Genomic DNA, 12938 nt, shown 5'->3' with positions numbered 1-12938 from the left:
AGCTCTGGGTATCCAGCAACCACTACCACCAGTTTCTCCTCCATTGGTTACCAGCTGTAAACTGGTTGTCGTGACCACCACAGAAGCCCCGCCTCTCACATCATCCCATTGGACAATGAGGAAAAGCTGAGATGACGTGGGGCCTTTTTACTGCTCTGACTTGAAGCTTTTCAACTCAAGGAGTTCAGAGCGCTCCCAATAAAACACCAGGCGCCAAGAGCGCAGAAACAGGAGGCGCGTAGCAACAACACGAGCAAAGAAATTAATTGTCAATAAAAACTATTGAAGAGTCTGATTCTTACTGTAACTTTACAAACGCCTCCTGCAGCTGCTGTGACGCATCCTGTGTCATCAGGACCACAACCTTGAACACCATCTGCAACTACCTGTTGCAGCCATCCTGTGTTGCACCTGACCCCAGTCTCCCCTACTGTTACTGCAGTGTGATCTTCCTCTTCCTCCTCCTCCTCCTCCTCCTCTGCTTCATGTTCCACACTGAGTGGCTGTCTGTGTTTCCTCATGTTAATGATGACAGGCAGCAGTGAGCCGAGCAGATGAACAACAGCAGCCCTGTGTGTGCTCAGACCCCGTGACTCTGTCCCGTGGATGCTAACATGCTAGCTAACAGATAAAAACAAGAGCTAGCTTCAGGAAGCTAACATGACACCGTGTACCAAAGGAGGAGGCTAAGAGCTAAGTCAGCTGACTAACACCAGTTAGCATACTGTCGCTAACTGTCAATTAAAACCAATCAGTTAATGATCAGTGTGATCGACAGCTCATCTCCGGCTCACCTCACATTATCAATATAATAACGCCAACCCGACACGAGCAGCCGGACTGACGTTACTAGCGGCTAACGGTTAGCATGAGCGAGCTAACGTCCCTGACAGAGATGCCGCACCTGGCTGCAGCTCTCTCAGGTGTTTGTTACACAGCTGACAGCTACCTGCGCGCGAGCCCCCCGACCTGACACATCACCTGCGGTGTTTTTATCTCACCTGCATCCGGTGGAACTCCTCCTCTGACAGAGCCTGCGACATGGCCATGTTTACCTGAGCTGCCAGCTAGCAGGCTAAGCTAGCGGAGGAGACGGAGGAGGAGGAGAGCAGCACAGAGGAGGACACACGACAGAGCTCTCACTCCGACTGTGTTTCCAAGAGACCAAACAGAGCTCTCACTCCGACTGTGTTTCCAAGAGACCAAACAGAGCTCTCAATTCAATTTTCAATTCAAATTTAAATGGCTTTACTGGCATGAACAAAGACATGTTACTGCCAGAGCATCTCAGAAAACAAATAAACTAAATAAATAAACCAAAGTAAATAAATAAAAATAAGTAAAGCAATAAATAAATACAAGCAAAAATAAAAAATATCCATATTTTACATGTTACATTCAAACTTTACATATGTAATATACTGGTGTCGCCTACAGGTCCTATATTATACTGCTTTTGTTTGTTTGTTTGTTTGTTTGTTCTTACAGGTGAATATACATTAATTGTTCCTGCAGCAGGCAGATACACATTTAGCTGCCAAAGAGGTCTCACTCTGACTGTGTTTCCAATGGACCAAGATTGAACTACAGTGTTTTGAGCTGGAGCTTCAGTCCATCTGTTGCAGTGCAGGAGGAAGTGTTCAGATCCTTTACTGAAGTAAAAGTACTCATAACACTTTGTAAAAATAAATAAATAAATAAATAAATAAATGAAAATGAAAATATTTTTGTTTGATTAGAAGTGGTGCATTGAAAATGTTGCTTATTATCATTATTAATGATAATGCATTGGATTAAAATAGCTCTTTTCTTTATACTCAAAGGCACTTTACAAAGCAGAACAACCAAACAAAAGAAAGCAGTATGTGAGTATGTGTAATCAGTAAAGTGTAAAATGATGTGACGCAGTGTTAACTCTGTTATTAAAACAGAAATGGTTTGAAAACTTTCTGTCAGGGCCTAAATTAAGGACCTGTGTGTGTCAAACAGATCGTTCACACACATGATTTAACTGATGTAAAGTTTGTTTCAGTCACAGTGACAGTGTTGATATCTGACACTGATTCATCACTGCAGCTCTGAATAACATGAGACACCTGTGTGATGAGAACGAGGGAGAAGTGATAATATTTTATGAGTAAAATAATCCACACACTGTCGATCGATCGTTGAGCTGAGGCCTCTGGTTTTAACATGACAAGGAAGAAAGTAAATGAAAAGTAAGTCAGGATAAAATAAAAGTCAGCATTTTGACGTTTGAATGAGAAACACACTCAGTCAAAGTTTGAACTTAGTATCTCGTACTTTAGGTTCATTTTAATGTTTCTCTTTTTTCTTTATTTGTTTTTACCTTGAAGAGAAAACTGAGAGACTCCTCTCACGTGTTCACATCTTTCACTTTTAAAGGAGGAATGAGAGGTCAAAAACTTAAAGTGCAGACCTTGTGTGTTGCCTGTCTGGCACATCTATCTCTACGCCCCGCTGCAGACACACACAGGTGCAACTGGTCGATGTAGATCAGCCTCAGTGTGTGTGAAGGTTGTGAGTTTGGTTCATTCACATGTGGTTCGTCCTGAGGAAGGAAACACCTCAGTGACACAGTAAAACTCAGTGAAGTAACCCAGTTACTGTCCTGAACTGGTGTTTCTGTTATTTCATTTAAAGTTTCTTCACACTTCCTCCTTTGTCTCTCGAGTACACACACACACACACACACACACACACAGAGGGAGGTGCTCAATTATCTGCTGGTAAATTATTAACTCACAGGAGTTAAATATAGAGACACAACCGAGAGAGACGGACGCAAAGACAGAACTAAGAGCAAGAGAGAAACCTGCACACAGACAGACAGACAGACAGACAGTTGGTCAGTCAGTCAGAGGACGGCGGCTCAGGTATTGGATGTTATCTGACGTGACATGGAGCCGCTGCCGTCCCTGCTGTCCACTCTGAAGACTGTGGATCCTGGGACTCTGGATCAGGAGTACAGTGTGAGTGTCTGTTCTCATACCTATCTGTGTGTGTGTGTGTGTGTGTGTGTGTGTGTCAATGTGAGTGTGTGAAAACCAGTTTAACAGCTGTACACTGTCACTGTGAGGACGCTACAGCACAGTGAGGACATTTTCACACCCTCAGCTGCAAATCTTTAAATTTAGGTTCAAGAGTTGAGTTTAGTTTGAGGGTGAGAACGTTGACAGTGTCACAGACCAACATCTTGATATGTGTCTAATAAGCTCCACACTGAGGGACTGTTCTTTATTCATCAGAGGACGCTCCAGATATTTCTCCTTGACCCTCCCCACACCATAAATGAGCTATTAGATTTTAAAACTTATCCTTTGATGTTTGAAAGTTAAAAGTTCAAGATGAAGTCCTGGAGTTGGAAAAACTCTTGCCGTTCATGCAGATGGTTTGTTTGTGGACACATTTTAAATAAGCCGTAGAGTAAAGTAAAGAAATATATTCAACCTGCTGAACTCTGCAGTAGAAACGGTCCACCAGTGTCTACATTAGTATTTTTGCTGGTAGTGATATTGTGTCTTGAAGTATCTTCATGCTTCATGTCCCTAAAATCTGTCCAGCCTGAGCTAAAATGTTCTGTGAGTCAACAAACCATAAGAATTGATAAAAGTATTGAAATTGTGTCATTAAGAAAATAATAATACAAAAATCAGACATGTTTTTTCATCAGATTTTACAAAATAAAAACATCAAACATTTTGATTAAAAAAAAATGTTTAAATGACATCATTACAAGCTAACAACATGATGACATGGAAGAAGCCTTCGCTCTCTCCTGCAAAAGGAATGGATGTTCTAGTTATTATGGTTTTTACTTTAGATCGACATACATATATACAGGATGATGCAAACAGCAGTCTCCTGCAGCCACCATACACAGAGACATTCACAGGTTAATTATAGTTAAATACTGCATTAGCACCTCACTGCAGATGAGGTAACATAGATGTGATCCCAGGAAATATAGAAACCTGCTGCAAAAACAATTAATGTTCTCTAGTTATTGTGGTTTTTATTTTTAGACCGATATATTCACAGGATCATAGAAACAACAATCTTCTTCCACCAGTATGGAAAAATACCACGTCTGCACAGTGTACAAGGTGTAACTTAAAGGGATAGTGCACCCAAAAATGTAAATTCAGCCATTATCTACTCACCCATATGCCGAGGGAGGCTCAGGTGAAGTTTTAGAGTCCTCACATCACTTGCAGAGATCCAAGGGGAGAGGAGGTAGCAACACAACTCCACCTAATGGAGGCTGACGGCGCCCCAGATTCAAACGTCCAAAAACACATCATTGAAACCACAAAATATCTCCATACTGCTCGTCCGTAGTGATCCAAGTGTCCTGAAGCCCCGACATAAAAAGTTGTTTATAAAAACTCGGATCACTACTACGCAAGTGTTGTGAGGACTCTAAAACTGAGTTTTCATTTTTGGGTGCACTATCCCTTTAAGGTCATGATGTGATGACAGTGGAGACAGAAGCCTGGACTTTCTGCTACAAAAAGAATAATTGTTGTTGCTATTATAATTCTTATTTTATGTATTTAAACAGAACCATTCAAACAACAGTATCCCACGGCCGTCTGTTTTCAAAGGGTTTAGCTCAGGTTTGGTTTTGTTTTCTTCTCTGACAGCAGCATTCATTGCACATGACACATGACGTGTCTAAGGACCGTCGCAATATGAAAATCCAACAATAGTTAACAATGACAACAACAGTATAAAAGAAAACATGCAGGTTTGGACGGCCAGTTTTCTTTGAAAGTTGGCGGTAAAATAAATAACAAATACAACCATTTAAATGTGTACGCCCCTCCCCTAAGACAAAACATCATTTCACACGCCTCCCTTCAGGTGTGAGAAATTCGACTGAAAAAAATCTTTTCTAAAAAGTCACATGAGAGTTTCAAGAGCTAAAGAAGAAGTGAAAAAGCAGAGTGGCACTGTTTGGTGTCAAGGCTGAGGGTTGAGGTTAGAGCTGATGGTGATGGCTGTACATCTCACACACTTCCTACTGTACATGCCATTACTGTACGTCTCTGTGTGTCTCTGCTGAGGATCCTGAACTCCTCCAGTGTTCCTGATGCCACACACACTGTTGCTGATACTGTGGATGTGATGCTTTCCTGGAACAACCTGCTGTGGTCTGATGTCTTTATGATCTCTATTCAAATGAGCTGCAGCTGATGAACAGAGCGAGCTGTGTGTCGTCACGCTGCTTTGTGTAAAACATGCAAACATGGTGTAACGTCTCTAACATCATGATTTAGAAAGTTTCACAGCACCAATAAATCTGCAGCTGATGTGCATCACATTACTCAGACTTTTAATACCTTCAAATAAATAACAATCTGCATGTTGATGATGTTTTTGCTCAGCGTCGTTCACCACTTTAATAATATTAATAACACATTTTATTCATAAGCACCTTTCAAGACACCTAAGCACACTTTACAAAACCAGATAAGTCAACCAGTGCATACTGAAAGTTATTACAGAGCAATAACAATCAATCAATCAATCAATCAATCAATCAATCAATTTTATTTATAAAGCCCAATATCACAAATCACAATTTGCCTCACAGGGCTTTACAGCATACGACATCCCTCTGTCCTTATGACCCTCACAGCTGATCAGGAAAAACTCCCCAAAAAACCCTTTAACGGGGAAAAAACGGTAGAAACCTCAGGAAGAGCAACTGAGGAGGGATCCCTCTTCCAGGACGGACAGACGTGCAATAGATGTCATACAGAACAGATCAGCATGATAAATTAACAGTAATCCATATGACACAGGGAGAGAGAGAGAGAGAGAGAGAGAGAGAGAGAGAGAGAGAGAGATGCAGGTAATGACAGTAGCTTACAACAACATTATTTAAAGTAATAATATTATAGTTATAGTTCTGGCTACTGTGGTACAATATGTTGAAAGTATGTATTAATACCTGGCAGTATACATGTGTGACAATAATCATATGTGTATAATAACAGTAGAAGTATGACTAATGACTAATGATGGCAGCAGCAGCAGCAGGAGGCATCTGGCAGGACCACGGCAGCAACACAACCACACACGTCACGCTGTCCAGGCACCGCTGTGATATGAGTTAATCTGAGAGACAGTGGAGCACAAAGGCTCTGGAGAAGAAGCCGAGTTAGTGACATCCAGAATGGCCGAGAGAGAGAGAGAGAGAGAGAGAGAGAGAGAAGGTGCCCGGTGTATTATAGGGGGGTCCTCCGGCAGACTAGGCCTAAGTCAGCCTAACTAGGGGCTGGTACAGGGCAAGCCTGAGCCAGCCCTAACTATAAGCTTTATCAAAGAGGAAAGTCTTAAGTCTAGTCTTAAATGTGGAGACGGTGTCTGCCTCCCGGACCGTAACAGGAAGATGATTCCACAGGAGAGGAGCCTGATAGCTGAAGGCTCTGGCTCCTGATCTACTTTTGGAGACTTTAGGGACCACGAGTAACCCTGCGTTCTCAGAGTGCAGTGTTCTGGTGGGATAATATGGCACTATGAGCTCTCTAAGATATGATGGAGCTTGACCATTTAGAGCTTTATAAGTTAACAGTAGGATTTTAAATTCAATTCTGGATTTTACAGGGAGCCAGTGCAGAGAAGCTAAAACAGGAGAGATATGATCTCGTTTCTTAGTTCCTGTTAGTACACGTGCTGCTGCATTCTGAATTAGCTGGAGAGTTTTTAAGGACTTACTAGAGCTACCTGATAACAGAGAGTTACAGTAATGCAGCCTTGAGGTAACAAAAGCGTGGACCAATTTTTCTGCATCTTTTCGGGTCAGGATAGGCCTAATTTTCACAATATTACGCAGATGAAAAAATGCAGTCCGTGAGGTTTGTTTTAAATGAGAATTAAAAGACAAATCTTGATCAAATATTACTCCGAGGTTTCTTACGGTAGTGCTAGAGGCCAGAGCAATGCCATCTAGAGAAACAACAGAGAGCAACAACAACTGTGATGAAACACATATACAGATAAAAGAACATGTTCTTAAAACATATCATGAACCACCAGGAAAGGCTGCTCTAAAAAGTTCGTTTTTAGTTGTGACTTAAAAGAAGAATCAGTAAAGGCCCGGTCAGTCTGGAGCCTGGAGGGGCAGTCGAGAGTCAGTGGCTATTGGAGGAATGGAGTGAATGAGGAGGAGTGTGTGACTGGAGAAGACTGGAAAGGTGGGGCGGCGCCGTGCCACAGGAAGACTAAAGATGAGGAAGAGGATTTTAAAACAGATGTGCTGTTTAACAGGAGGTCAGTGAAGCTGCTGAAGGGCTGTGTGTGGCAGAGACTCTTGTTGCTGAGTTCTGGACAAATTACAGTCCATTAAACCCCCAGGTGGGAACACCAAGAGCATTACAGTACTCTGGTCTAGATGTGATACAGACGTGTGTCAAAGTCACTGCAGAGGAAGGGGAGAGAGAGGGGCGGAGTCTGGAGATGATCTTCAGGTGTAAAAAGGTCATGTTGATGATGTTCTCGATATAAATGTAGTGACTATACTAACAATGAAAAAAGCCGCTAGGAGGTTGAGTAAACTCGTAACTGTGACTCGTTCAATAAAATCCATGCTGAAGTCTAAAGATGAGTTTTACGATGATTTATGAAACAAACAACTGGGTTAACGAAAGCAAAATGAGATGAAATGAAATATTTCATGATGTGGTAACTGTCAACAGAAAATAACGGAGCCAAACACTCACCCTCTTTATCTAAGAGCAGCTACACTGGTGAATGAACAGGTAAAATAATGTGAAACCACTTCTGTGCCAGGTACAACAACAGGAAGTGAAAGTGACTGAAAGAACATGTGCAGCTGAAACAAACAACAAACAACAGAGGTTAAAAACATATTCTGGCTCCTACAAAGTGTCAAAACGGATGGAGTCTAAAGGAACACCAAGATTTTTACCTCAGCAACAGATGATGTCATAAAACCAGGCATAGACAGGTTTAGGCAGGAAACTTTGTGCAGTGTGATGAGGATAGCCTCAGACGTACCCTGATTAAGTTTAAGGTAACTGCTGGTCGTTTAAGCATTCACGTCATTTAAACAGTCTGTCAGGTTTGATGGAGGCAGAGTGCCACAGGTCATCAGCATAGCAGCGGAAACTGAAACCATGTTGACAAGTAATATGTCTGAGAGGGAGAATATGAATGATGAATGATGAAGGTCCAAGAACTGAGCCCTGAGGAACACCACAGGAAAGTGGGGATGTGGGAGACGCTGCTAATGGAGACAAACTGCTGTCTCACTGAGAGGTCGGGTTTGAACCAGGATAATTGAGCACCAGTAACAATAAGCAGAGTTTGTGACTGGTTAAGGAGAGGATGATGACAGCTTGTATCAGAAGCAGCAGAGACATCTAACAGGATATGTTCAGGTAACTCGAGTCAGCAACACTTGACTTGTAATAAATGATCCCGTCATCGTCCTGGACAATATTCAGCTTTATGCTGCATTTTTACTGACATTAACTTTACTGACTGGTTTATAATCACCTCTCAGGAGGAAGTCAAACAGCAGTTATAAATAGCTATAAGGTCTGTCTTTATCATCGTATGGGACCAACAAGGTGATTTCAAGAGGTGGTGGAAATAACAAATCATCCACCGTAGAAATTATGACGGATTTCTGTGGAACATCATCACAGATGTGTGAGCACAGCCAGGGCTCAGAAAGCCGCACTCTTCACTTTATTAGTGAGTCAAGCTCCAAGACCAGGAGTCGTTTTGCAGTAAACTGCACCAACTGCGGAAAGGCTGGATGGAAAATGTTCAATATTCAGAGGGGATCACCTCCCTCTCCTAAGAACAGAAGAAGATTCTGGATCCAGGCCACTGAGACGGCTGATCAGGTTCCCAACGGTCCTAAAGGCAGCGAGAGTCTCTGCAGTGTGTCACTGAGGCTTCCAATGTAATCTGTGCTAGCCAAATGAGTCCTTTCATGTACCACACATTATCTGTATTCACCGTGTTTTTATGCTGGGTGGCGCTGTGCTGGTATTTTGGGCTTCGTGATTAAAGGGAGGAAGGACACTGCTGTCATCAGGTGTTTGACCTGGAAGGGAAAATGGTTTTTGACTGATGCTGTAGGAGCTGAGTGTATTGACATAATTAACCCGGCCTGACACACTCGCTGCAGTTGATTCCACAGCTCCCCTTTGTTGCGTTGTGTTCAGAAAATGACCTGCAGCTCCAGCTGCAGAACAACCATCACATTTATTCATACCAGCATGCATAAAGTTGAATAAATGTCCGTCTCTTCATTTCCATCCAAAAGCTCCTGTGTTTCACAGGCTATCTCCTAAAAACACAAAGTCGTTTTGATGTGCTGATTGAAATCAATTAAAAAAATAACAACATTATTATTCTCATCAGTGCGTTGACTCTGATGAGCTGCAGCCACCTCACACCTGAGATCCAATCAGACCCCATCAATAAAAACACCTGTGTGGGCGTGCAGGGCTTTGAAAGAGGTACAGAAACGACACAGATTTTATTCTCGACTATCAGAGAAACCCTGGACCAGAGGTGGACCTCAGAAGATGAGGAAATAAAACCTGAATAATAACTTCACAGGTTGGCCAAAGACCCTTCAGCTGAAAGAGAGATGAGAAGGGAGCCACCGCTGATACCTTATACCTTATACCTTATACCTGAGACAGCTCTCTGGGTGTTTTTTGGGTCTTCACTCATTTGCCTGCAGCTGCTAAGTCAGCAGCAGTTGTGCCACAGCTTGGTGCGTTCACCTCACCCTTGTTCTGTGCTGCAAAACCATCTCTTGCTGGTGGTTTCTGAGGTGGATGGTGTTTCAGAGTCTCCTACTCGAAAAGTTACAAAATGATTAATTGTGGTTCAGAAGAATGTCTGTATGGAATAATAATAATAATAATAATAATAATAATACAGCTAATAGGCCCAAATGTGTCAGTTCACCTTGGCGCTATGAACAGGTGCCACACGTTTAATGTTTAGATTTAACGTTAGCCTGCTCACATGAATGCACAAGACTTTTTTTTTACACAGAGATGTCGCTACGACATCCCCTCTTTACGCCCCCTTTACATTTTTACACAGAACCAAATGATGGCGCCATCATGTCACAGCCTGGTGACTAATTGACTGATTCTTTATTTTGTGTCATGCACACAAACATGTGCCCAACACTTGGCTTTACAAGACACTATTACAACACTGCTGCAGTGATCAGTCCAAAGTATCAAAGTATACCTTTCTAAAACATACCTCTTTTAATAAAGGTGTGATGTCAGACAGCATGATGACATCACAGAATCAAAAGAGGTGTGATGTGTAACCCAACAGCGCTGGCCTCTAGCGTGACATATAACATACGTGTGAGCAGCTCTTTATAAACAGTAACAATGACATCACAAGTCAATAACAATCATTTAGCGTCCCTGTTATATGGCGGCTGATCTTGTCCTCTGCTCGGAGGGTAAGGAGCTCCTGGACCTCATTGTTTGAGTTAGCTGCTAACTGCTAACAGCTGCTTTTTAAATCTCCTGCAGTGGGTAGCACACAGTATACAAAGTCATAACGAGCTCCACCTGCACCAGCTGCATCATTAAACTGATTAATATAATACAATAAGATCATATCTATTATTCTAAAAGGGGCACTTCAGCGTAAACAAACATTTTCATGCTCATACTTTTGTACTTTTACTTAAGTCAGATGTTAAATGCAGGACTTTACCTGTAACAGAGTATTACTACACAGCAGTGAATGTGAAGAAATAAAGTGAGAGTAAAAGAGTGTCTGATGAGAATCATACCTCCTGCTTCTGAAAATATCTCCTGAGTGAGAAGTGGAAACAGTGAAGCGAAGCAGCGACTGCTTGGCCGTCCTCTGTCTGTTTTTGCATAACGTGGAGCTGTGAGTGTAACTCTGTGGTCAGCAGAGAGAACCTGCAGCTTCGTCATCGTCTCTGAACCGCAGAGGAAGCTGCAGGTTTGAGTCTGTGCAACAGCCTCTGTCCAGAAACATCTCTGAGTTCATCATTGTCCCCATGTGAACACCTCAGAGTTTCCAGTTCTGCGGAAAACTCGCGCAAGTTTGTAGTTTTCACCAAAGTCCGTACATTTAATGAAAACACACAGGATTCGTATTTCTTTTAATGCAAATTTCCCAATGCTTCAAATCACTTTTGGATGGAAACATAGCTACTCTCAGACGTCCTGTGGATCCTGATCCTCAGACGCACTCTTTGGTATTTAAGGTTCTGATCTTGTGTTAACCAGCTGCCAACATCACAGATATTATTTGTAACCCCACTGACACGTAGACTGATTTTATTAAACTGGAAGCAAACATGAGCTCTCATTGAGATGATATGAAAACAAATTCTATCCGACCTGACAACCCTTCATAGGCCACCATGAGAAAACAAAACTAGCTCAGCTCGTGGCCTGGAAATCAATCTCAGTGCTCCATCTTTAAGGGTGTCCCTATTCCTAAATTGCATCTTCAGGATCGAGGATGGAGGAGTGAAGAGGTTTGCTAGATGATACACTGGTGTGTCCTCGCATATAAGAGAGAAGAGAGAATAAATAGTTTGTATAGACAGATATACATGAGTGTGTTTGCGTATACTGAACAGACAGATGACACAGCTCAGAGACAGAGAGATAAAGAGAGAGTGAATATAAAGATAGATACACGAGTGTGTTCGTGTTATATTTAACTGACATCGCTTTAAAATGACGGCTCTGAGGTGAGGATGATAAATTCCTGTTACCTCGACTCTTCTCTCCTCACATCTTCTCCATGATTCCTCCACTTCCATCTCCTGTGGGCGGACTAAGACACAAGGAGGGGAACTGAGGAGGCACAAATTGTGATGACCTATCAAGCTACCTAAATTTATGTTTATTTGTCATCTCTGTGTTTCCTGTTTCATTTTCTTAACTATTGTCTCATGTTGTTTCAGATCCCAAGTTTCCCTCCTCTGTGATGACCTACCCAATGTGCAACACCTGTGTCTCATTGTCTCCCTTGTCTCAGTTTATTTGAGTCCCTGTCTTCTCCTCTGTTGTTGCCATGTTGTCTTCACCTCAGAGTGAGAGTTCAAGCGTTTCCCTACTGTTCCTTGTGAGTGACCACTCTTTGTGTCTGTTAAATTGGACACCTTTGCTCGTGTAACTGATCACCCAAGTCTGTGACTCTGTGAGTCCATCTCTAGTTTGTGCTTGACACAAATTGGGGAATGGGAACGGCTTCAGGATTTGTTGTAGCCTACTGACCAACAGACAGTCCTGTCTGACCCCACTGTTGGTGTGACAAAAATATCTGGTACCCTGTTATAAACAATTTAACGTGTCAGTCCCAGCTGGATTTGTAGGATTCTTAAGTTGACTAGAAGGAAGGAGTTTCTTTATGTCCTGTGGTGTCTTTTTAAAACAGGAGGTGGCAAAATGACATTGACGTAAAGCTCCTGCTAACATCTTTAGCACTGATCTATCCAACACTTTGGTGTTTTGGCAGATTTTAATGAAGGCTTTTGTCACCACGGCCTCCCCTGATGGATGTTTTTCTGATGTACATTGAAGACAGTTCACTGTGTGCTCAGCCAAAATAACCCTTGCTCATACCTTTACCTTTACCTCCGCGGTCCTTCCTAGTTTTATTCTGGATCCAAAAAATATGGCCTCTGTTTTCCCTAAATGAGGTGACAGCTTTTTATCAGACAGCCAAGTCCCAACGTTTTGAAGCTCTTCATTCAGACACTTTTCAACAACTGCTGGATCTTTATGAGATGCCAGAACAGCTGAATCGTCTGCACAGAGAATCAGGTCAGATGAACAGGCTGTCACTTACGTCACCATATCACTACTGTGTATCAGGAAAAGAAGTGGCCCTAAGAAACT

General features: G+C 42.3%; 2 protein-coding genes across 4 annotated transcripts in view; one reads left to right on the top strand and one right to left on the bottom strand.

Annotated features, from left to right (window-relative positions):
- gripap1 (GRIP1 associated protein 1) overlaps positions 1 to 1137 on the bottom strand; it is a 63597-nt gene extending 62460 nt beyond the window's left edge. For all 3 annotated transcript variants that reach the window (XM_049582442.1, XM_049582443.1, XM_049582444.1), the window contains exon 1: positions 1002 to 1137. In XM_049582442.1, the coding sequence (XP_049438399.1) occupies positions 1002 to 1049 (48 nt within the window). In that variant the 5' untranslated portion in view covers positions 1050 to 1137. The remainder of the gene's footprint in view (positions 1 to 1001) is intronic.
- A 1644-nt stretch (positions 1138 to 2781) lies between these two features.
- ptpn18 (protein tyrosine phosphatase non-receptor type 18) overlaps positions 2782 to 12938 on the top strand; it is a 30599-nt gene continuing 20442 nt past the window's right edge. Inside the window, exon 1 of the mRNA XM_049582452.1 lies at positions 2782 to 2993. Within this exon, the coding sequence (XP_049438409.1) occupies positions 2922 to 2993 (72 nt within the window). The 5' untranslated portion in view covers positions 2782 to 2921. The remainder of the gene's footprint in view (positions 2994 to 12938) is intronic.

The sequence above is a fragment of the Epinephelus fuscoguttatus genome, linkage group LG7, assembly GCF_011397635.1.
Source record: "Epinephelus fuscoguttatus linkage group LG7, E.fuscoguttatus.final_Chr_v1".
Classification (NCBI taxonomy): Eukaryota; Metazoa; Chordata; class Actinopteri; order Perciformes; family Serranidae; genus Epinephelus; species Epinephelus fuscoguttatus.
Note: the sequence above shows the minus strand (reverse complement) of the source record. Positions and strands in the feature narration are given on the sequence as shown.